Below are 24,085 nucleotides of genomic sequence, written 5' to 3'. Positions count from 1 at the left end.
TTGTGTAAGATTTTGTAACTAACAAACCAAACACATCCACCCCAGCACTGCAGTAATACCCCTGACCCCAAACCCACTTGCTTGTTTTGTAAGGCTGGATGCTTTAGAAGGACATCTTGGGGGAAAGAACAAAAAGTTAATACACCTACATATATATTGATATATATATATAAAATGTATTAATTAACAAGCAAATTCTTAAATGCATGCTTATTGAACATAGATTTTTTTCCAGTGACCTTGTTTATGTGGTGCTACAGTTATACTGATGCATTGGCAGACAAATTGTATCCTTATAGAAATGATCAAGCTTTGTGGGGGAGCACTATAGTTCAGAATTACTGTTGAGGCCAGTATATCATGCAGTTATTTTGTTTTGTTTTGTTTGCCTCTTTTTATACTGTTTCAATGAAAGCAATGTAGATCTAGTTTACCTGGATCACCTTGTTCAGCAATAACAGAAGACTTACAGTAAAGTGTAGGAAGTACTTAACATGGCAAACGTTAAGATTCTCTGGTTTTGTGTTTGTGCTGTAAAACTTGGAAATAAAAGGTTGCAAGAAAAATTTAAACAAAAGTAGGATTACAGCTTGACTTTGACCCATATTTCTTACTTGGCTTCCTGTGATGAGGCTCTGGAGGTGAGAGAGAGAATCCAAAGTGCATAAAGTCGGTTTGTTTTCCTGTGATCCCTCAGGTCTGGATTTCTTAGGATCCTTTTGCAATTCAGAAGTGGACTTTGATCTTAGAGAAATGTGTAAAGGTAGTTCCTCCTTCCCAAGGTGGCTGTCTTGGTCAGACTTCCTGTCTTGATGGCACACTGGGGATGAGCTGTGCTCTCTGCTTGCTGGGCTGCTTTACCTCTCACCTCTGGTTTGCCAGCCCAGCGTATTCCAGAGCAGCAACTGCTACACCCCGGTAGACTGATACTCTTCTGAAAGTCACTGTGTATAAAATCCTTCTGCTCTGGCAGACTCTGCTGTAGTAGTTGAAGACAAAAATGCAGGTTTTGGTGTGTTAACACAAGATGTTAGGTGCCCTGTTGTGCAGTTGACCTGAAGTTTTTTCTGCATCTTGGCTGCTCCTGCATGGAGCCTGCTGTCTGCATATCAGTTGCCACTGAAGATGGCTTTGAGCTAGATTTGTGCCAGAGACTGACATGTGGGCATGGGTTCCCTTCCACAAGCTTTAGATATCAGTGTGATGACCTCTAGAAGAGGGAAGTGTAGCAAATGATTGAGATGAAAGGGGAGAGCACAGGAATAGTTGAAACTGCAGCTGTTTAAAAGCTTTACTTGGCTGAGTGTTTGGTCAACTCAAATATGTCTGCGCTTTCCAAGCCAGGCATGATACAGCTTATTTCCTGCTATATGACTAGATTGCAACCTGTGCAACAGTTAATTGACAGTGCCTCTAGCATTTGTCCTACTTTTCATGTACAAGTTGTAAATACATTGTGTATTATATGCCTCCATTTCCATACAAGGTCTGTGAGTATTTTGCTGACAGCCCCTTGCTGACAGTTTTAAGTTTACTATTCCCCTAAGGGGAAAAACATGGTTATTAGCAGGCTGTGGCCATTGATCGTGCATCCTGAGTTAGAGGAAAAAGACTAAAAGAAGAAAAATGCCCCAGAAGTATTGGAGAGAAAGTTTTTTAGCAGTCTTCTGTCTTCTTTTTGGTGGTTTCAACTCTGCCATAATCTTATGTTGGTTCATGTTTTTGCCTTACCTTTGGAATGATTGTGGGTTGGCTTTTATTTTAACCTGGAAATCCTGTTCTCTTAGGTGTTTTATACTGAGTGACAAAGGGAGTATATAAGGAAAGCAAATAGATGTGTTTTGCATGTCTTAAATCTCTGATGTTTGTTTACCATAATGTGCCCGTGCATCTCTTCTGCTGTGAAAAATACTACTGCTCTAAGATTACAGTAATGTATAGAATAACCTACATTGCTGAGGAGAAGGAAGGATCCCAGGTGTCCTCTGGTCTGGCTTGCTGCCCTAATCATTAAGTGACAGTGTCAGGTTCCCTCTTGCTTTTTGGTGCCAAATGTCTCATGTTTTCAGTTGCGTAATGGGCTGCTTTTAACAGGAGGTGAATCTGAATGAAGGCAAGATTGTATATGTACAACAGACATAGAAAAGTTCTCTACTCAGCCTGACAAGGAGGTGTTTGTAGTGCTTTTAATGAGAAGTGGACACTTGTTTTTCAGGACTGCTGTGTGCTCAGAGCTGTGATGCATTTTTTCCCTGACCCCTCTAAAGTGTGACCAACAGTTTTCTGATGATAGAAATTAACTCTTAAGTTTGTAACCACTGGGGTTGAGTTTGAGGAGTTTTCAGTTTTGTTTGACTGTTCTTATATAGATTAGTATGTCTCTGCACTCATTTGTTTTGGGGTTTTTTCCTAACAGGAGGGATTTTTTTTAATAGTTGTTCCAATTATTTAAGGGAACCTCTCTCCCCGGACAAAATGCCTTGCATATCTGTTTCTCATGTTAAATCTGATAATCCCAACTTTTTTGGCTGATTGAGTTACCATTCAAGTAAAAATATTGGAAGTCAGGCAAGTGCTGGGAGTTCTGTTTTTGTAGCAGTACAGAGGAACACTTGCTGTAAAAAGAGTCCCCTTGCATTTCTGCTTTAAACCACACTGAAAATGCTCTTTGTCATTATTTCAATTCTTGCTTTCTTGCTTTCACTGCAAAGTTTATTTGCCCTCTCTATCCCTCCCTTTACTCTGCTCTGTTGCTATTAGGGAGTGGAGCTATACTTAACAATTTTTAGTTTTCATTTATGGCTGCTAGTCCTAAAGCCAGCACACTGAAATTCCCTGCAGTCACTGGCAGGTTTATGCTGGTGGCCTCCAGGGTGCAGAGCAGACAAAGGGACCCAGCACAGCAATAAAAGGACCAGCTGCTCCTCTCAGCTCCGTTTTTGTTTGAGGCTCTATCAGGCTGCCAAGAGCCTTGCTGGTGATTCTGATAGGTTTAGAGTTGAGGTGCATACCAAATGTTCAAGTGGAAGAGCAAGAAAAGACTGACAGAGAAGATAGTGATGTGAAAGGAGATCTGGAAACCCCAGAAGTGGCCCCTCCAGCTTCTCAGAGGCTGCTAGATGCCCACTAATCTTCTGTTGTCTCGTGATGAAATGTAACATGATTTAAATTGTATGCATTTCTTAATTATGAACTGTCTTTTTGAAATATTTTCATTAAATATTACTTTGAAAATTTGGTTTTTCTTCCTTCAATGCAGCCCAAGGTAATGTTACAGGAGACTCATGGAAAGGAGGGAGTGCAGTTGCAGTACATTGTTTTCCTGCAAAATTTTCAGAGTTAAGATGTAAAAAAGCCTTTTTCTTTTTTGAATAGTTGTTTGAAGGAAACTCTGAAGTCCTGCTTCTCAGAAAAAAAATTGTTTGAGAAGGAAGAAATACAAGCAGTTTTTATTATGAATTTTGCTTCTTTTTTGATACAAATTTACTCTTCCTTGCATTTCAAAATACTTTGCAGTGCAGTAATAGGTCTCATCATTCCTTTTACAGAGATGTGAAAGTTGAGGTATAAAATGATGAAGTGATTTGGTTGCCCTGGAGTTCAATGAGGCATCCACAAAAAAGTCTGCCTTCTGCACTAGTTCAGGACTTCAGTCATTTAAGCATCCTTCAGATTTCCATGCAAAAGGTTGGATTCTAATTCATGGGAGCACCTTTGAGACTGATGGAGGGAACCATTTGCCTGCTTTGTAACTTGGGCCGTGCACTTCTTGCATGACAAAAAAAACCCCAAACCAACTTTTTTGTTCCTTTTTGCTTGTCTTTATTCAATTCCTTTCTTTTTAGATTTTATCTTTGTTTCCTGTACTCCCATAGCTGTTTCCTTTCCTCTATTTATAATAGTCCTCATAATAGCATCAGACATCTTCCAACAGTATCCTGGGATATGATAGGTATATACACATACATTTTTCTTATGATTTCATTACTGCCCTGCAGAGTTCCATGAGCAGAGGCAGCAAAGTTGGAAATGGGTTTTTTTATGATACAGAATTTTTGTTTACTCTTCAGAGAAGACAGTCAAAGAAGGTGCCTTGTAATTGGAGCAGATGAGGTTGACCATGGCTCTTCCTTCCTGAGAGGTTAATTTAATCATTTTAATACTCCAGAACACACTTGCACAGAAACATCCAAAATACATTGTTTCAAGTGGACAGATGAACTAATTCTCTTGGTCCTTGAGAACTGTGCCCATAACCTGGCTACATTTTTTGAGCTGTGAGGAGGTTTGTGGTAGCACAGACCAAATGAATTGTTTGCTGAGAAAAACCTGTGGTTAGTATCTGCTCCTGTGGCCATTTGCACCAGAGATGAACAGAAAGGTAAGGCAGGGTAGGATTCAGAACTTTTAGTTCAAGCATTCTGTTTGTAGTGGGAGTCAGAGTAAACACTGGGATGTGCAATTCCTCCATGCACAGTACTCCCCTACCCTTCACTGTCTGCACATATTGAGAACCACTGTTCACTGTTCAAGTCATGTTTTTAGACTACACATTTATGGAATATAAAAATTAATTAAAAAATAATCTGCCATGCTTCAAAAAGGTATTTGAAATAACTCTATGAATTTAATGTTAGGTAATGCAGAAGATGATGAAAGGCACCACTGGGGGTATATAAGGAGGAAGAGAGTGAAAGACAAGACTAGTCAGAGAGATGGTAAATTTTAAATGTTACTTGTATTGCTAAGAATTAGAAAGCATTGAATATTTTATCAGGTTTTCTTTTTTTATTGGTTTTTAATTAATTAATTTTGTAGCCAGTTCCTTACATTGAAGGTATTGAAGCCAAAGGTTTAAGCATGAAACAAATACAGCTCAAATATTTAAAACTAAGAAAAAGGTTTCTGCAACCAGAAAAAAAGAACTGCATTTTTTTTTCACTTTGGGACCAAAACCTGCCTGTTCACATAGTCCTGGGGTTTTTTTTCCCTTTCTTTTAATGTCCCCATTTTTTTCTGAAACTTCACAGCATTGTGCAACTGCATGTCCTTTCTAGAAAAACTAAAATGGAAAACCCTTCCCTGAACTCAATTAGCTATTGATAGATGAGTGCATAGATCTGTCAAATGACTTCATTTGCATTGTAGCAAGGCTTGGAGGACTTGACAGAAGGGTATCCCACTGTGCAGTGTAGAGCTGCTCAGACACAAAGAAAGAGGCCATTTCTCCCTCTGAGTTAACAATACAAATGAGAAAGATGATGGATGGAAGAAAAAAGTGTTATTCTTATTTTACAAATTGGGATCTGAAACAGTGGGTGTTGTTTGGCTTGTTTGTTTCAGCAGCAGGACATGCTGAAGCAGGTTGTGGTCGGGAATTTTCATCTCTACTTGCTCTGCAAATTCACAGTTGCAATATATTTGTTGTGTTGTGTGATGAACTATATTGGTAAGCCAATCCAGGCTGAAAATAACCTCCAAATAAAAGTAATAATTCTCAAGCTGTCATTGTTAGCCAAAGAAATGCTTGCCAGACTATATATATGCTTAAGATAAAGTGTCTTTAAGAGTAGGAGTTACAGTACAAATCTGATTTAAGTGATTTTAATTTTCTTGGTGAATTAAAAAAAATACATGGAGATATACTGCAGTACTGTGAAAAGGACTTTGTCTGCTGTCTTCAGAAGACTGAATTTAACACAGCAAGCCTAAGGTCTGAGCAATAAGAAATGTTAGGAAATACAGGTTTGCAGCTCAGAGGTGGCTGTATTTTATTTACGAAGCTGTGTGCCTGTTTATCCTCTGCCTTCTCCCGTCACTTCTCTTGTGCTGCTTGCTGCTAATGCAAATGTATGCAAGATTAGACAAATCCTGGCAGCCAGTTGATAAGAAGGCAGAAGGGCCTTGCCAGGAGAGCAATTAGTCTCATTTTTGTTCTTTCATTTTATTTGTTATTAGATATTTTCTCTTCCTAGTCCTGGGAATAAATAATTTGGCAGACAGGTGCATCACAGGCCATTCATGTGCCCGCTGTCAGTAGTCCAGCAGGCAGGGTGGCATTATATACTGAGTGCATCGTTAATCAACTGAGATCACACAGTAGTAGCTGGACTATCACTTTTAGAAGGGAAGTCTGCAGACATCTCCATAACCACAAGCACTGTTGTATGGTCTCTTCCTGTCCTCAAACCCTCTTATTTTAAAATGCAAGAAATAACATTCAGCTTCAATAAAGAAATCAGCTTCCTGCTCAGCAGCAGCAGTGCAGGGTGTCATTTATACCTTCTGTTTTCTCTCGGGTTCTCAAACAGCCTGTTTGCTTCTCTAGTTCCCAGCTGCCCATTCCCATTCAGTACTGTTCCCCCTTGTTACTCAGTGTGTGTGTTTGTGTGGCTGCTTCCATGGCCTGGATTGCAAACCAAAACTATTTGAAAATACCATCTGATTTCTCACCCTTGTTCCCTCCCCCATTTATTTTTAACTTAATTAGGGACTCAGGTGCTACTTGGTTTGACACTTGATGTGTCCCACAGGTCCCTCCTGTGTGTTACATTGCTTAAAAGGTATTAAGGAAACAGTTACATTTCATCCAGGTCAGTCATCCGACCTGGTCAGCCACACAGAGATGCAGGTGCTTGTGAAGGCAGAGTGCAGGGCAGGACTGAAGGCAGTGAAGCATGGGCAGAGGGCTGAAAGAGTCTCTGGTAGAGTGTACTGGAGCAAGTGTGGGTGAATAGTGCCCTTCAAGCTGTTCTTTGGCAGTGAAGTTTCAGGTACTTTCTTCAAGCGTTTTGGGATTTCCAGATGTAAATACAAAGGAAGGTAAATTGGACATGTGATCATTTTTTCATGATCTTAAGCAATGTTTTATACTTTATAAATTGAATCAAATTAGGTTTCCAGGTTTATATCTGAGTTTACTGTCCTATTAATGACCTATGTATATGCAAGTTCTAAGCTGAATAGGTATTGAAGAGTAAAATCTTAAAGCTCCAGTATCTTGGAAACTATGTAGAAAATACTCCAGTACTGAAGAGATAAGACAAATGTTGAATTATTATCCCAGTTTGCTACTTGCTGTCTCTTTGACAGTCAGAGTATTACCTCTTACTCTAGAATAACATGGATCTTTGAAAAAGAAGTTTGATAATTCTCTGGGGGTTTTTAATTTTTCTTATTTTTTTAAATCCCCTTCTCCAATGGAAGATGCCAGTGATGGTGGACGGTCCTATAAAACAGTTCTGGATCGCTGGAGAGAGTCACTTCTTTCTTCTACCAGCTTGTCCCAAGTCTTCCTTCACCTGTCGACGTTGGACCGCAGCGTCATCTGGTCCAAGTCCATCCTCAACGCTCGCTGCAAGGTGTGCCGCAAGAAAGGCGATGCGGAAAGCATGGTGCTGTGTGATGGCTGCGACCGAGGCTATCACACCTACTGCATCAGGCCCAAGCTGAAGGTACCTCAGGAGAAAGGACTGCTTCCTTTTCACACAGAGCTCGAGTAGTCCTTATAATGTAATTGCATATTGCTAATGCTTTTGCTTTTCCTTCTATTTCTAGGTCATTCCTGAAGGAGATTGGTTTTGCCCAGAGTGCCGACCAAAACAGCGCTCTAGACGTCTCTCCTCCAGACAGAGACCTTCTGTGGAAAGTGATGAAGAGACTGCTGAACAACTAGAAGGGGAAGAAGAGGCAAACTATGATGAGATGGGACAAAGTGAGGAGGAGCATTATGAAGAAGAGCAAGATGAGGAGGATGAATCGCAAGAGGAGGAAGAGATAAGGTAAATAGACTTGTTAAAATATCACCTTGATCATTATTTGGAGTAGTTGTTCACATAAGCATGTATTCTGAAACTCTAGTATGAAAAAAAGTTTATTTTTAGAAAAACATCAGCTTGCTGCGAATTTGGCTCTTAGGAAAAGATTTAATACTGACAAAAGCTAGGACCACTGGACTTGGGTTCACTTCTCAGGATAAAAATTCCAGCTTTGAATGTATGGGTGAGAGAAGGCCATCAGAGCTTCAGTTCTGTACAGCTGCTGTGTGAATGTGAAGTGGAAAGAGTTTCAAACAGTAAAGCTTTTCTGGAGAAAACCTGGAGTTATTTTTGTCCACTTTTGAATTTTGGAGGACTAGATGCATACAGTATTAAAACGTTAGAGAAAACAATCCATTGCAGGCCACAGGACATTGGGAAACCTTGAGGACTAATGCAGTAGCTGTTTAAAAGAGGCCAACAAAAAACCAAACCACCCTTACCCCCTGAAAAAGCCCCCCAAAACCATAACAACACCAAAACAAACAAAACCCAAACAGCCCAAGAAAATATCTTTGAAAAACAACCAACCAAAAAACGCTATACAATCAACTAAATAATACGAAGTGATAATTTCAATTAAAATTTTATTTGATGCACATGCCAGCAACATAAAAATTGAAGGAAACTTTTCTGATCTCAGAGTATTTTTCCCCTCTTTTTTTGTACAGTCTTTTGAATTGACTAAAGCAAGCAGCTCTGACAGTTCAGATTCAGTAGTTGGAGAGAATGTGCATGTCCTTGGGAAATAAATTTATCTCTGGGATCTTGTCTCTTCCCTGTAAAGGAAGGGGAGTCTTAAATATTAGTTACAAAACCTGACCAGAGCATAACTCTTATAAGTAGCATTTTACAACTGTACTTTATTTATGTGGCTGATAATAATGTTCAGAAATCCTAGTAGTTAACGCCTGCCGTGAGAAATAAGTGATTTAAAGAAATTGATAGCTGGTGCTCCAGTTAATGTATTCTTATTGCATAAGCTGCAAAGGTGATCAGAATTCTGAAAATTTCTTTAAGGTATGTACTCCACATAATACTTCACTAAGAGACCCCAGAGGAGTATTTAAGATAATGGTAATTTTGGGTGACTGACTGCATCAGGTTGTAAGCCAGCTGCTTACCAGTTCAACCTTGAATGGCTGGGTTTTTTAAATGCTGAATTAGAAAACAGGGAAGAGAGACGAATGGAATTTTGGAATAAATAAACATAACTGTTCACTTTGTAGCCCATCAAAGCAAGGAAGATCTCAGGTCAAGTTTCCATTAAAAATGAGAGCAGCCAAGCTCAACAATCCATTCTCAAGTCAGAACAGCCAGCGTCAGGCAAGATACGCTTCTCGGAGCCAGCCAATTGAATCTTCGTCAAAAATGACCAGAAGGGGTTTAAGAAACATAAAATCAGCCTCCTCAGCAGTGACTAAGCCCACTTTAAGACTTCATAGCCGGACCACTCGTCAGAGCCAAAGTTCATTACCAGCAGATGTTTTTGTGGAGCTGCTCGGTCCTCGAAGAAGACGAAGAGGACGAAAGAGTGCTGAGAGCTCACTGGGAAGCAGCCGCTCCAACTCTCTCGGGTTTCGGGTTGTGGATACTGCAGAGCCCGCTGAGCGGCTCAGGAAACTGCCAGTTGCTGCTTCAAAGCTTTCTCTTCCTGTTGCTGAACCCAAGAGAAGAGGCAGAAAACGACAATCTACAGGTTAGAGAAATGTGTTTATCACAGCAAAATCCACATTCTGTTCCTTGCTAAAATATTTGTGTGGTAGAGCATGGAGACCATGAGTAGTGGTTGAAGGCAGTTTTGCCACTTCCAATGGGACAGTTTTTCTTTCACACTGACAGAGCCTTAAAATTTTCAGCCATCTGAGATTTATTGTATCTATACTTGAAATTTCATATTTGCACACAATATGCTCTATAATAAGTGAATTGAAAGTTTTGAAGTGCCTTAACCCACACAAATGGAAATGTTTACTTGCAGCTTTTATGATTTTATTTTATTAAAGAACTAAACAGTGAAGAGCACAGATAGAGGGAAGGTAGTGAAACTGGGAATATACACACAAAACAAGAAACTGCTTCCAGAAGAAAAATGTTGTCTGCCTGGTATAGGGTTAACAGTGTCCGTGCTTGTTAAGGTAATACTTTGATGGTAAGGAAATACTTGGAAAGATAAAATAACTTCTAAAACCAAAAAGGACCCAGTGTGAGACTGAAGAGTGTCAAAGAGCTTGCACTCCAATGTAGCAGCCTTGTATTCTTCACCGTTTCTGTCACTATTCAGAATTTCTGAGCTTTTCCTTTAACTACCCTGCTGACTACTCTTGAAAGCAGATAAAATCAGTCTGAATAGAGGTTTTGTGAAAGTAAAAGTTAAGAGCAGGCAGCTTATTCTGGTTTTTCTCTAACAGGGCTTTTCTTCAAGTGTTTAACAAATTGTTTTAAGATTGAAATCAGGGAAAAAAAAAATCATGTCCAGAATTAATGCAATGGAGGAGGCACCCAGCTAAGGACTGGTGCTTAGCATTTTGTATGACAAGAGAGGCATTTTAGTAGTAAATGACAAGACCGGAGTTTAGTTAATACTTTAGGCCAAACTACATGCCTTGTGCTTTTAAACTACAGTTTCAGTACCCCAAAATAATGGTGTTTCAGATTTTTATTAGTTTTTTTATTTTATTTTATTTTATTAGTCAGGCTTTTAATCTTTATCTGGTGGGGTGTTGGGTTGTTTTTTTTTCCAGAATCATCTCCTCCAGTATTGAGCAGGAGAAGTTCAGGACGTCAGGGCGGAGTCCATGAACTCTCAGCTTTTGAACAGCTGATCGTGGAGCTGGTGCGGCATGATGACAGCTGGCCTTTCATGAAACTGGTTTCCAAAATCCAGGTAACTGACACAACTCTAGAGGCAGCAGGAATGGCGGAGAGCCCTGCTTGCTGCTGGTAAACCTTGGGAATTTACAGCATGGTGCAAACAGCAGGATAGAGCCAAGCAATGGGATTCAGGAGAACTCTTGCATTTTAGCTCAGACATTTGGTGTCAGGAATAACTCCTACAATTGTTGTGGTATTGACAAAATTTTAAATACACTTTTCATTGGGCATTTTAAAATGTGAAATGCGAAATGCTTTGGTTTTAAAAAACCCAGCCAAATAAGTAGAGCACAGGACTGCTAAAGGTAAGCTTGTGATTATTAATTAATTGGTTGAATTAATCTTTCATTTATGCAAAGACATTCTGAGAAGAGACCTGTGATAAATAATAAGATAGAAACAACTACATGCTGATATTAATTATTATGCAGCAAAAAGAGGATTCTGTAGCTTCATTCTTAATTTCCCTCGTTTAAATTTCAATATACTGGATGATAATGTGGGTACACAAAGTAAGTGCTGCTCCAGAGGTTTTTACTACAATAAAACTTGCCAAAGCTGCTTTCTGCAGGCTGCACTGGCTTGTCCACTGTAAGGCACTGCTGGACCTACTGACCCTGCCGAAGTGCCTGTCCTTTCCAAGCCCTCTGGGGCAACTCTGCACAGGCATTCTTGGGGATCTAGAGTTTGGTGTTTAAGGCTCTGCTAAAATGAGCAATGATAGCTGTTTAATGAAGACCTGAAATGCTGAATTCAGAATCACTAATAGTTGGAAGGATTAATGTATCTGGACAAAGAGAGTGATGTACAAATGTGAATGAACAAAGTAAGTGTAGAGGAGAAGAGGAATTTTGAAGGAAATGGAGATTAGTGACTGCCTAATAATAGAGTATTGGAATTATGTTGGGAAGGGCAAGAATCTGGTGAATGCAAGGAAAGATGGAGAATTCAACTTAGTTTTGGTGCTGAAACTAAACTGCTAGAATTCAGTGCATTCTGGTTTGCCTGAATCAATCACTAAGGGATAGTCTCTATAGAGTTGGAAGGAGAAATCCATACCTGACACAGATTTTCTTCATCATGATAGATATTTTGGTTTAAACTTTTAGCTGCCTTTAAGACAGTGTAAAGAATACATTGAATGGGCAGTGCACAGCAAGCCAGAAAGAGAGAAATACTTTTCTTTTTAGTAATTACTTAAACAGCACTCCTAAAGGAAAAGGAATGAAAAATATGTCAGTTTAATTCTGTTTCTCTACTGATTCTTCCTTTAGGTTCGTTTGCAGGTTGCACTTGATCTAGTGTAAATTTACCTTGGTTTTAAAACATACATGATCGTGCCTGTGGGTATCTTTCCTTGGAGGAGGATCATGTATGTTTGGATCAGATACCTTTTTCTTTCGCTTCCCCCACCCCACTTTGTGAGACAGGCACCCTGGACTTGGTGCTTACTGGAATTCCAAACTGGATCCACATGATCAGTACACTTAAGGGTTAGGCAGTCCTTTTCCTCCCCTGAGTCTTGATCCCATAGTAGTTGGGTAGAGTCTCCTGCTGGCTGGTCTTCAACACAAGTGAATGGAATCTCTGAATTTTGAATGAATAGTGGTGGAGTCAAAATGGTTATTACTCATGATTAAAGAGCTTTTAATGTTGTAATATATTGCAGGAAAAATAAAAAATCTAAAATATTGGAAATAATTTTTGTACTTGACAGATGGGAATAGCTGGAACAGCATAATGCTTATCTGCTCATGCAATTTTCTTATAGTTGTTCACAGGGCATTTAGGAGTAGATTTATTTATTAAATTGCTGGCTAATGTTTGTTGTAATCTGCTACTTGAATAATAATTTTAAAAAAAGCAGTGTCTGAAAACTAGTATTCAGTTCAGGGAATGAAGGTAGTTGTGTAAGACTCCTCTGTTTATATAAAAGCAAAACATAAATGTCTTTTGCTGATTCATGATTTGCTTTAATGTTTTACATAGGCTGAATTTAAGGTTCCCTTTGTTCATTAATCTTTTTGTTTGGATTTTTTTCTTTTTTTTAGGTACCAGACTACTATGATATAATCAAAAAACCTATTGCCTTAAATATAATCCGTGAAAAAGTGAATAAATGTGAATATAAGTTAGCATGTAAGTATTATTTATTGAAAGGGGTATATTGTACCATGTTGTCTCACTTTAAATGCTTGTCCTAAAATAGAACTGTGTTGGATGATTAGAAAGCTGAATTTGTGTTTGCTTTGGGGTTTTGTGGTGTGTTTTGGGTTCTCTAAAAGAGCAATTACTAATATTTTTTTAATAAAATCTGTTGAACATAGTTCCTTTCCTACTAACACACATGATGGATACATAAGAAACGGTCAGCTATGAAACTTCTGGTAGTTCTCAAGCCTTTAATATCAAAGGGTGACACTGATGGAGTAATTAGAAAAGGTGCTGTTGTTCCTGTCTCTGATTTGTATTTCCTGTATTGATAATCAGAGAAACTGAAGAATGTTGACACGGAACAGCACCAATACAAGGATAGAAACTTGATACACATAAAGACATTTTTGTGTTGCAGCTCTGCATAGGATCACTGTACTGATTTATTGGTGTCATACTGTTGTCAGACTGCTGATGACTTGAAACGTGCTAAATTAATTTATTTCATTCCCTAGCTGAATTCATTGAAGATATTGAGCTGATGTTTTCGAACTGCTTTGAATACAACCCTCGTAACACAAGTGAAGCAAAAGCTGGAACTAGACTTCAAGCTTTCTTCCACATTCAGGCTCAAAAGCTTGGACTTCCGATCACATCTGGTAACGTGGACCACACCGCTCCCGCAGCGAAGAAGTCTCGAATCTAACCTCTGCCTTCCAAAGGAGTTCTTGAGGGAATTTATTACATTCATTAAAATGGATTGTTAAATTACCCAGTCGTCATGTCTATTTAAAGCAATAACAACTGTTTAACCACCTTGAAGTGTGGCCTGCACTATATTCTCAATATAATATTAAGCACTCAGGAGAATGTAGGAAAGATTACCTTTGCTACAGTTTTATTCAGTGTCTAATAATTTTGATAGATGTACTGGATACAGTACTGGTTTACAGAGGTTTTGTACATTTTTAATACATTCAATGTGTCCAGATATCTTCCAGAAGTACTTTGTTTTTTCCTGCACAAAATAACGTTGTTTCATTCTCTAGATTTTGTAGGAGCTGTGGTATTGAGGGCTTTATCAACTCAGAGAAAATCTGCTGTAGCACAGTTGAAGAAACTGTGTGTGTTGTTAAAACTTGTTTGAGCATATCTTCTCAACACTAATGAGTACAACTGCATATCTTTTCAAGTACTGTACCAGTGCTGGCTGGAGGTATTCGGTCTGAGTTTATTAAGTAGATATTTATTTAGCATTCAAAGTAATTTGTGAATTTGTTTTGTATTTATAAAATTTGTACTTGGGGCAAAAAAAAAGTCCCATAACTTTTTAAATTTTGGAGGGTGGGGTTTTGTTTATTTGTTTGTTTGTTTTTTCCCCTCTGACTTGATGATCAATCAATAAATACTTCTTGTGTCCCTGGCAGTTCTTCTAGCAATGAGTAAATTTGCAGGACTGTACTCTTAAATTTCTACATTCAGCTTTGGAAGTGTACAAATAAAATGACACATTTTTTCAAAGTATGTTGAGCTTGGACTTCCTCTTGAGTTGTACTGCTGCATCACCTTTCCATTAATTTCTGAGGACAATTTGCTCAAGGCAGCACAGCAGAATGTGGTTCCAGTATGAGTACCCCAGCCAGCACTCTGGGCAGCTGCAGCCACTGTGATTCCTGGTCTCTGAGGGATGCAAGTGTCCACCATCAGTTTGTCTGGAGTAACGTGAGTAGTCTAAGTTGTATGGATCTTTAATTTGGATCTCTACTGTGTAAAACCTCACCGATTTGTTCAGTTGACCAGTAGCTTCTTTAAAGTATCCTTAGTATGCTTGATAGTTTATTTTCAATATTTATTAATTTAAATTTATTAAGCTCAGTTTGAGTTGAAAAGTTTAAATCAGTCCTGCCCTCTTGGAGATATGCCATAATCTGAGAAAAAAGTATGGAGTGGCAGTGTGGGGATAGGAGGGAGCAGTATGAAAAACTGAAACATGAGGCTTGCTGCTGCAGCAGCATCTTTCCCTCCTGTGTTTATGCAGCTTGTGTTAAAGGGTTAAAGCCTGAATATGCTCCTAACAATTACTTGCTATGTAGTTGTAGGGTGCTCTGTAGTTGTACAGCTTTCTATGGCTGCTGTAGTGCTTACCTTGCCTTAGAGATGGTGAGAATGGGCATTCTCTTGAGTTCAGGGAATGGATGGTGGTGGATAGGAGACTGATCAGTTCAAAGTGTTGCAGTTGTGGGTTGGGGCTTTTGGAAAGTAATTTTTAAAAATTGTAAGAATGAGAAGGGGGAGGGATGTTGTTCAGAAATGTCTGCTAATACTTCTGAGTTTCTGTGGAAGCTTTCCACAGAAAGCTGTCAGTTCAGAGCTGACATCTCTGTCTAGATTTAAGAGACATTTTTTGTTCCCACAAAAGAAATGCTTCCAGTAAGGAATGCTAAATTCTGCAAGGGATATGAGCAGCAGAAGACTTGGTTGCAGGGTATAAGCTGTATTTGATACCCCTGCATTTGTCCAGTTCTGAGAGGCTGTGAAAGTCCTGACTAGTAGGTTGCACAAACAGTTGTGCTCATTCTTGTTCACATGAATAATCCCCACTGACTTTAATGTGAATGCATTTTGAGGAGGGGCACAGTGAGCTGAATAAGTCTGTCTGTGGCAGATGTAAGTTAAATAATTTCTGTTCCAAACCTACTCCCAGCTGTTCATTCCTATCACTTTTTCCAGGGTTATTTCCTTCAATAGCACCCCCTCAACAACGCAGCTATAATTTTGGGTTTGGATAGAACAAGTGGGAACCAACCCAAATCTCTGCTTATGGCAGTGGTGTTTGTATGCTTGTGCTCAGCAAAGTTACCAGTTTCCCTTTAAGTCTGCAAGCCTGAGGCCTCACTTATGTACACTGAAGGTGAAATACAGGAGGTGCTATTCTGCTTTGAACAGCTGTGCTTAAAATACTCCTGTCTGCCATATGTGCAGTTCAGCTCTGACTGTCCTTGGCTTTAGTGGTGCAGGTGGGGCATGAACCAAGTCCTCAGAGCAGACTGCCTGATCTGGTACTTTCTTTGAAGCTTTTTCAGACTTCCGTGATGCTTTCTCTTAGCTGTGTCAGGATATTTTTTTAAGGCCTTTGGGAAAAGGGAGGTTACTTCTATCTCCCTCCTTGTCTTAGGGGCTGAAATATTCATGCTCCTCATCCATCTTGTCCCCCTGAAAGTGTGTTACCATGATCAACCATCCTACCTGATGTTACCATCAGAGTAAGATCTGTACAGTATCTGTCAGGGGCTTCAGGCAAAAGTTTTTCACAAAGGTGTCAAAATGGAGAGGGTGACCAGCTTTGTCTTGGATTCAGGCTAATCAGGCTGTACCAGACTATTACAGAAAACAGGCAGTAGGCTTAATTGAGCTTCAAGTGTAGCATCTGTGCTCTAAGCATTTTAACAAGATGCAACAGTGAAAGTCTTGCTCTTCTTGGTAGCTCCCATAGATCTTAGCCCTGGCATGTATCCGGATACCACAACACCAGCTGCTTTTCCTGCTGTGCAAATTCTGCCCCTTTCATTCATGTCAGAGCTGAGTAACTACCCTAGGCAATTTCTTCAGATGTTTTTTCGTACATAACTCTTCAGTAGCCATGGGACCAGTCCCTTTGGGCTCCCAACCCAAAGGATTCTGTTGTCCAGGAAACACCAGCATTTCCTCAAAGAGAGCTTGCTCACCTCCTGGCCACCACAGGCTACCAAAGATGCAGAAGACCAATCCCCACAGTGACTGCTGGTACTAGAAGCAGCCCTTCCTACCCAAGCAGGATGAAGTCACAGGGAGAAGGCCACTTCAAATGCTGGCTGTAGCCTTCTGTGGTGGTTGCAGACAAGCTGATACTGGCTGTTTAGGTGTCAACATCAGTGTAGCTAGGACTTGTATCAAGTCCCTTCACTTGCATTAGGAGGCAGGTGATGACCTTGATTGGCATATCCAGTGTCAGATTCCCCTGCTGGAAGCCTTGATTTCTGTAAGCCTGTAACAATGCTGGAAAGCTTGTGTTGCTTTGGTGTGGCAGCCCATGACAGATGTGAGCTACCACTCTTCTTTGTGAGGGGTATGAGTTGGGGCCAGTGCCCCAGCACCCACTACTGGATGCCTCTTTTGTGGAGGGGTGAGGTTTTAAGCACTTAGCACAGAGCACTTAAGCTAGTATTAACAATAAAAAAATATTATCTTAGCATAATCTTAGCAAATATGGGCATTGGAAACCAGTACGTAGCAGCTGCAAACCAGCCTGAGTGTACATGTATAGTTATAGGGAGGCAGACCCTGAACAGCCCCACTGCAGTCACCAGCTGCCCCAGAACCAGCTGTCCCTGCATCTGTCACAGTGCAGAAGGGAAGAGCCTTCCATGGACATGTGCAGGGAGCAGGTCTCTGGGGACAGCAGACCGTGCTGGAGTCCTACCCAGCACCGTGTTTGTGCTGCACTGGTAATCTGGTACTTCAGGATTTAGGAGATTACACTTGTGGTTTATGAATCATTGATGTAACCACTGAGTTAACCCTTACCCTGCAGCTATCTTGTCTCTTCCAAGTTTTATCTGGTTTGTATTCAACAAATAATATCTACCACTGATCATGTTACCTACTGGGGATCCCTGTTGTAACTGATCACAGTGATTCTAGATAACACTTCTTGAGGCTAGCAAGGACTATTTCTGCCCTCCAAAAGCCTTCTCACTCTAAAGAAGTTGCCAGCGTCCGGACAACTGCAGGAAGTTTCTTGTACAGCATTTGGCTGTAGCTCTGGGAGATCTTTCCCTTACACTGCTCAAGTGCCTTGATCTTCACAACAGTGACATAGTGTAGTTCTGCCGAGCTGCTCCTGGTGCTTTACCCAGCCTGCTGCAAAGGCATATTCTGAGATTTCTCAACCTGCTACCAAGTGATGCATTCTTCCTCTTGCCCTTCATCAGCTACCCACTTCCCTTAATTTGGTGCTTCCTTAGACAGTGCTATTAAAACCTTGCCTTTGAAGCGCTCAATTGAGTGTATGTCCAGTATCAGACCTGTGTAAAAACTCCTCAGAGAATCTCCAATTACCACCAATAAGAAACTTCCCATTTCAGGGCACTCAGGTTTGAAGATGATGTCTGGATGGACTAATGCAAAAGGTAAAATAACTTGTGCTGCAAATCAGAATTATAAAGGCAGCTAAGTAAACTGATTACCTTGTTTCCCAATAGGGATGCTGATGTAGCTCCATCCCTAAAACACGTTTGTGTATTTGTGGATATATTTGTATATACTTAGGCAAAGTTTGGGATTTTTAACTGCTCTAAGTCACTGACCATTAAAACAACAGTTATCATTGTTATCATGAATCCTAGAACTTAGAAAATGGCTTGGGTTAGAAGAGACCTCAAAAAATCATCTTGTTCCAACCCTGCTGCCATAGGCAGGGACACCTTCTACTAGACCAGGATGCTCAGAGACCAATCCAACATGGCCTTGAACACTGCCAGGAAACACTGCCACAACTTTTCTGGACAATCTGTTCCAGTGCCTCACCAACCTCACAGTGAAGAATTTCTTTCTCTTAATGTAATATAAACCCGCTCTCTGGTAGTGGGAAGCCATTCTCCCTTGTCCTGTCACCCCGTGCCCTTGTAAAAAGAGCCTCTCCAGCTTTCTTGTAAGCTCCCTTCAGGTAATGGAGGGCATTTTTTGGAGTGCATTAAAATGCACATCACTACAAGCTACACCTGAAACATTCTTGGGGCAGAAATCCATAGACTGCATGCGTTTTCCAAAAAGTGGACTGGGACAAACTTTAGGTTTTTTTCTTTATAATCATTTATCAGTTTCCTGCATTTGTAGTGCTTCTTTCCTGGAAAGCTGCTGAAATTATTTTAAATATATATTTTTTAGGTGCAACTCAACCTTTAAATTTTTTTAGGGGTGAAAGAAGGGAAAAAAGTGCTCCTGGGTCTCCAAAGACAGGGCTGTATCAGCGGCTGCCCTGCGAGCGGCTCTGGGTACGCAGCAGCCGGCCAGGCTGGAGGTGCTCAGCCCACACCATGTCCTGCAGCTTTTGCCAGAGGGGGGAGAAGGCAGCAAAGCTCCAGCATTCTGCCTGAGCCTCCCTGCTTGCTCACAACATTTATCCAGCTGTTCAGGTCACTCGCTTTTGATGAGAGAAATGTTTGATTGAGCCAAGTTTCCTACAAGGATGTTACATGACAGCATACTCTCCAAAACGCTGGCCGATGGCCATGGAAGATCAGCTTTCACTTCTGTCTTCTCTCCTGTTGTTCGTCTCTTTCCTTAGATTGATTTCAAAGAACCACGAGAGAAAGGGTCTTTATTTGAATAACATAGAGCTGCTGCACCAGCACTGTGTCACAGCATCGTGGTCTGGGGTTATTCTGATGCTTGTGCTGCCTGTTTTAACCATGCCATGTGGAGGGATTGAAAATTGCATGCTTGTCCCATAATATCCCATAATATAATGTAACAAGGTTAGAAGTAATCCTCTACAAAGATTACCTTGCACTGCTAGGATAGCCCACAGTCCAACTTCAGCTTTGTCAATTTGCTAGTCTTGTCTTATTAATATATTTAAGATTGATATTGATAGTTCCTAGGTTAACAGTCCTATAAGAATGTGTATTATAATCTACGTGCTTTCCAATTTTTCTCTTTCGAGCACTCTACAGATCAAATTAGCTTGGAGAGGAAAGGACTTTGAAGAGACAAGGAGTGCTGTGGCTCAGCTGCTGTGAATTCTGTGTTCAAAATGGCAGAAATGGGAGCCAGGATGTTAAAATGTTTGGGATTTGGATGGCAGTTCTGCATTTGACACTGGGCAGCGTGGGGCTTCATAGTTGCTTTTCATGAGCATTCCTGTGCAGATCCCACCATCAGTCACATGCTGGGCTCTGCAGTCCTGGCACAGCTCGTGAGTGCTGCTGTCACCAGAGGACACTTCTGCACTGACCGACAGGCCTCACGATCCAGCAATGGTTATAAATATTCCTGGGCCTCAGTCATCCTAAAGCCCATCCTCAACCACCAGAAAGTGATCTCAACTCATGTATTTAGCATGTTAGGCTGAGCTAAAGTTCTATTTTTAGACTGCTGTCTGAAAAAGAAAAACTTTGTGGTTTTAAAAGGCACTATCAACTTCTTAAGCCCTGTATCTTGTTAGGGGGCTTTGAAATGCTTGAATAGGTTTAGACGGTGCATCCTTTGTTTCCATAGTTGTTGCTTTTAAGAGCTTTCTTAGAACCAACCCTTGGGGTCAACCTTCATCAAACAGAATTCCCTTTCATTCAGATGCAATGCTGCAAACTGAGTCCAAGATCTGTCTGGAGCAATTTTAAGAGTATTAAAACTCCAGAACCAAAAGTGCCTGTCCTCCTTTTTGTCTGACCTTTACAACTTCCAATCTTAACAGGTCATCTGAATTAATCTCTGCCATCTTCGCACTTTAGTCATGGCTTCATCTATCTCCTGGAGAGTATTTGATCCTTTACTAGTGATTCTTTTTTGTATTTAAAAGATGTCTCCTTAAATCAGGCCTGCAATACCACAGAAGTGCTGATCATGATTAGAAACAGTCCATTTTCCAAGGACCTTATTCCAACGTGATGACATAACCCCAGCAGGAAAAGAGGCACAGAGCAATGAAGGTTAGTACCAGAATCAGGCCAAGCCTGGAAGACTGGGGATTAATGCCTGAAAGATCTGTACAATCTGTGTATAGTACTGCTTTGCACTTGTCCAGGCACAGAAAAACAAGGATTCCTTGTCCTACCCTGTCACAGGGGGGGATTCTCTGTTAAAAAGAACATAACAAAATTGAATCATTATACACATTATATGCCAGCCAGCCCCAGCAACTCAAAGGTCTGCACGCACCTATCCTAAAGGAAAAGAGCTTTTGGAAACCATTGCCACTTTTTCCTGGAGGTGCACCAGTTTAAACTGTGCCATCTGCTGAGATGGCTGGCTGTATCCTAACTTTTGGCAGTTGTCCTGCAAACCAGGCTGAGGCTGTTCAAGAAATGACCCTTTCCAGCTGTCATGCTTGTCTGCTGAGAGGAGTCACAGCTCTGTGGCTCAACAGGTTTTCAGAAACATAAACAAGATGAACTCACTGCTTGTAGATGTGCACTTCAGTAACACTATTGCTGTCCTCACTCCTTCTTTGTGAAAGATCTATTATATTTAGATACTAAATATAATATGTAATATAATATGTATTAGAATATAATTAATATAATATTGTGAGCAAAGAACCAACTGTTGAGCCACAATACAGAGTAAGGAAAGAAACCACATTTTTATCACTCTTCTGATTTTAAAAAGAAACAAAACTTCTGCTTCTGTGCTGTGGTAAGTCTACTAAAATCCTAGCATAAGAGGCAGCAGAATTTGACTTTCTAAGCCTGAGGATAGAAACTTGGAAACTGCCAGCATATGGACTATCGCTCATTTTGTAAGACATGGGGAGACTGTAAAAATTGCTGAGTGCTGTTTATGCATGTGCATAGCAAAAGGGCACTGCAGCAGTTGGAGACACATTTTGTAGGGTGTACAGGAATTACAAAGGCTAGCAGGATAAACAGTAGCTATTTCTTCTAGTGCTACAAATGTGTAAACCCTTGTAAAAATCGAATATGTGCTAATTGTGTAAAGGTAATTTTATCTTTTGTTTTTATTAATAAGGCTGAGCAAAGTTTCCCTATATTTTAAACTGTAGAGGAATTTTTGTTCTGTTCTGCCATTATTTTTCATGTTTCTGTCACAGGACGAATTTTTATTTCCTTTTTTTATTGTGTTTAAATGCCATCCCTAACACGATGTCATTACAAGACATAACATTTTAATTAAATCTCTCTTTTGCTGTCCATTGACAGGCCCGTGGCTGCCCGGCGTTGTGATTCAGTGACACGTGTGAGAGGGGGAATTCCACCCTGCCCCGAAAAACATGTGGCTGCTGCTCCTCGAGCATCCCTGCCGGGCTTATGCTGGTGCCGCTCCCTGCTGCCTCCTCCTGCCTGCCCTTCCGCATACGGCATCCGGTCAGCTCGTCCAGGGAACGCGGATGGCTGACGGGCTTTGCAAGCGAGGAGGGGGAAAAGGAGCTTTACCTCAGCCGCATCCCTGCACGGGCTGAAAAGGGCCTTCCCCACTCGGCAGGGCAAGAGGCTGCTTAACCCAAGTGAGGCATCGCAGCGCTCAGGCCGGCATCGCCGCCCGCGGTCCGCGCACGCCGCCTCTCCCGGCGCATCCCCGCGCCGCAGCCGGCGGGGCGGCGGGAAGGCTCCGGGAGCCCCGGGCAAGGCGGCGGCAAGGCGGGCAGCGCTCCCACCCCTGGGGCAGCAGCTGGCAGGCCGGGCTGCGAGGTGGCGGCGGCGGCGGGAGCAGCCGGGCCGTGACTCAGCCCGGGAATGTCCTGGCACGGGCGGCCGCGGCTCCCGGTGAAGGTGACGCAAGGGGCTCGGCGCGCCCGCCCCGCCACGGGCTGAGCCCCCGGGAGGAGCCGCAGCCCTGCCCGGTGCGCTGAGAGCTCGAAGCCCCAGCAGGATTTGGGGACCGCTCCGTTGGACGAGGCTGCTTAAATCTGCAGAAGTGACCCGTGGAAAAGGGATAGTGGAGTCTGGGGCTGCCCTGATGGGGTTGGCTGGGGACCCGTGCCCCACGCCAGCACACGCACACTGCCCCTCGCTTCAGGCTCCAGAATTAGCTCACTGGGAGGCACTGCAGGTCTTCCTAACTTGCAGCAAAATCGTGCCAGGATCCACAGCTTAAGAGACAAATATATTTATTGTTGGTTTTTTGCTTGTGTTTTTTGTTTGTTTGTTTGTTTGTTTGGGATTTTTGTTTGTGGGGTTTTTTTGGTGTTTTTTTTTTTGTTTTTTTGGTTTGGTTTTTTTTTGAGGAATGCATCTGCAATGTAAGGAGAGAAAAAAACTCAGTGTTAGCATTTTCACAGCTTTTCTCTAATGCTCTCTTCCATTACCAAAAGTTAGACTTTGTCTGGCTTTCTTTGCACTCCCACTAAAAATACAGAATTGTTAGAGGGAAACTTGACATTTTGCAGGGGTACACAGGACAGCAAAGGAGAAAAAGAAGTGTCCTGAGCAAAAGATCACATCAGATGCAGTTTCCTATGGACTTCTCTTCCTTGACAAGTTGATTTTTTGAACTGAATGGTATTAAGACTGTCTGCCGTTTCAGTGTGCATCTATGCAAGTTTCTCTGCTTTTCCTTTCTCTCTGCTCAGTCCTCTTGAAGGTAATCTGGCTACACCATAATAGCTCCAATGTCCCCTAGCAGAAACCAACAGGTTCCTGAATTGGACTGGTAGACATATAGCCTTACTTTCTTCTATCTCAAATGGATTATTTTATAAAATTTAATTACTTAATTATGGATCTTAATTACTTTTGTGACCTCTATTCTTGTGTCAGATTTAACTCAAACAAGCTAACAAGCTAAAAAGTCGCTGAGACAAGGACTAGCCCAAGTGAGAGAGGGGATGCCTGAGGAGGCCAAGCAGAGGCCTTGCTTCCATGGAAAATGAGGCTGAAGTGGTAACACTGAGCTCAGTGAGGATGACAGAAAAACAAATAGGAGGCACAGAGCACTAAAGGAAAGGACTGTGATACCAAAGAGCTTCAGTGCATAAGGCAGCTTAGTCGATTATAATAATTTCTCACTAATGAGCGGCCAGGAGCTGAATCCAAACAGAGTGCCTCCTGCTCTAGGGTGAGTCATTGCTTCCATCCACAGAGGGTGAAGGGAGCCTTGGAGGGCTTCCTCAGAGGCATGTGCTCCACAGAGGGTATCATTCACAAAGCTTTTAGTGCTGCTGCTGCTGCTGCTGCTGGGCTCTCTGAATCATTGGGCTATTTCGGTGGTGCCTGGTGGGATGCAGGTCTTGTGGCACAGGGGTAGTGAAACTCGATGCTTCCCGATGCAGTGAGATGCCGAAGTGAGGAACCAGCTTTGTCTGAGTGTGCTTCAGCAGTAAGATTTGCTGGGTCATTACTGCTTTTGGCTGGATACTGACCATTTCTGTGGCCTCCAAAGTTCACCACGGGGCTCTGTCACAAATTCCTTCTCTGATCACTGCAGTCACCAGGAGTTCAAAATTAATTTCCTTGAAAATGAGAAGCCCTTTTCTGTTTACCTGTGACCTGTTTTTCACCTCTAAGAAATGCTCTCAAATTCTG

The 24,085-nt window shown here is 41.4% G+C and overlaps 1 protein-coding gene across 4 annotated transcripts in view; it reads left to right on the top strand.

Moving 5' to 3' along the window:
• Positions 1-14,349, top strand: part of BAZ1A (bromodomain adjacent to zinc finger domain 1A) — a 64,121-nt gene extending 49,772 nt beyond the window's left edge. For all 4 annotated transcript variants that reach the window (XM_030948623.1, XM_030948622.1, XM_030948624.1 and 1 more), the window contains exons 22-27: positions 7,207-7,454; positions 7,558-7,781; positions 9,047-9,516; positions 10,562-10,704; positions 12,743-12,830; positions 13,361-14,349. In XM_030948623.1, coding sequence (XP_030804483.1) covers positions 7,207-7,454; positions 7,558-7,781; positions 9,047-9,516; positions 10,562-10,704; positions 12,743-12,830; positions 13,361-13,551 — 1,364 coding nt within the window. In that variant the 3' untranslated portion in view covers positions 13,552-14,349. The remainder of the gene's footprint in view (positions 1-7,206; positions 7,455-7,557; positions 7,782-9,046; positions 9,517-10,561; positions 10,705-12,742; positions 12,831-13,360) is intronic.
• The last annotated feature ends 9,736 nt before the right edge of the window (positions 14,350-24,085 follow it).

The sequence above is a fragment of the Camarhynchus parvulus genome, chromosome 5, assembly GCF_901933205.1.
Source record: "Camarhynchus parvulus chromosome 5, STF_HiC, whole genome shotgun sequence".
Lineage (NCBI taxonomy): Eukaryota > Metazoa > Chordata > Aves > Passeriformes > Thraupidae > Camarhynchus > Camarhynchus parvulus.
This window is presented reverse-complemented; position numbering and strand designations above follow the sequence as displayed.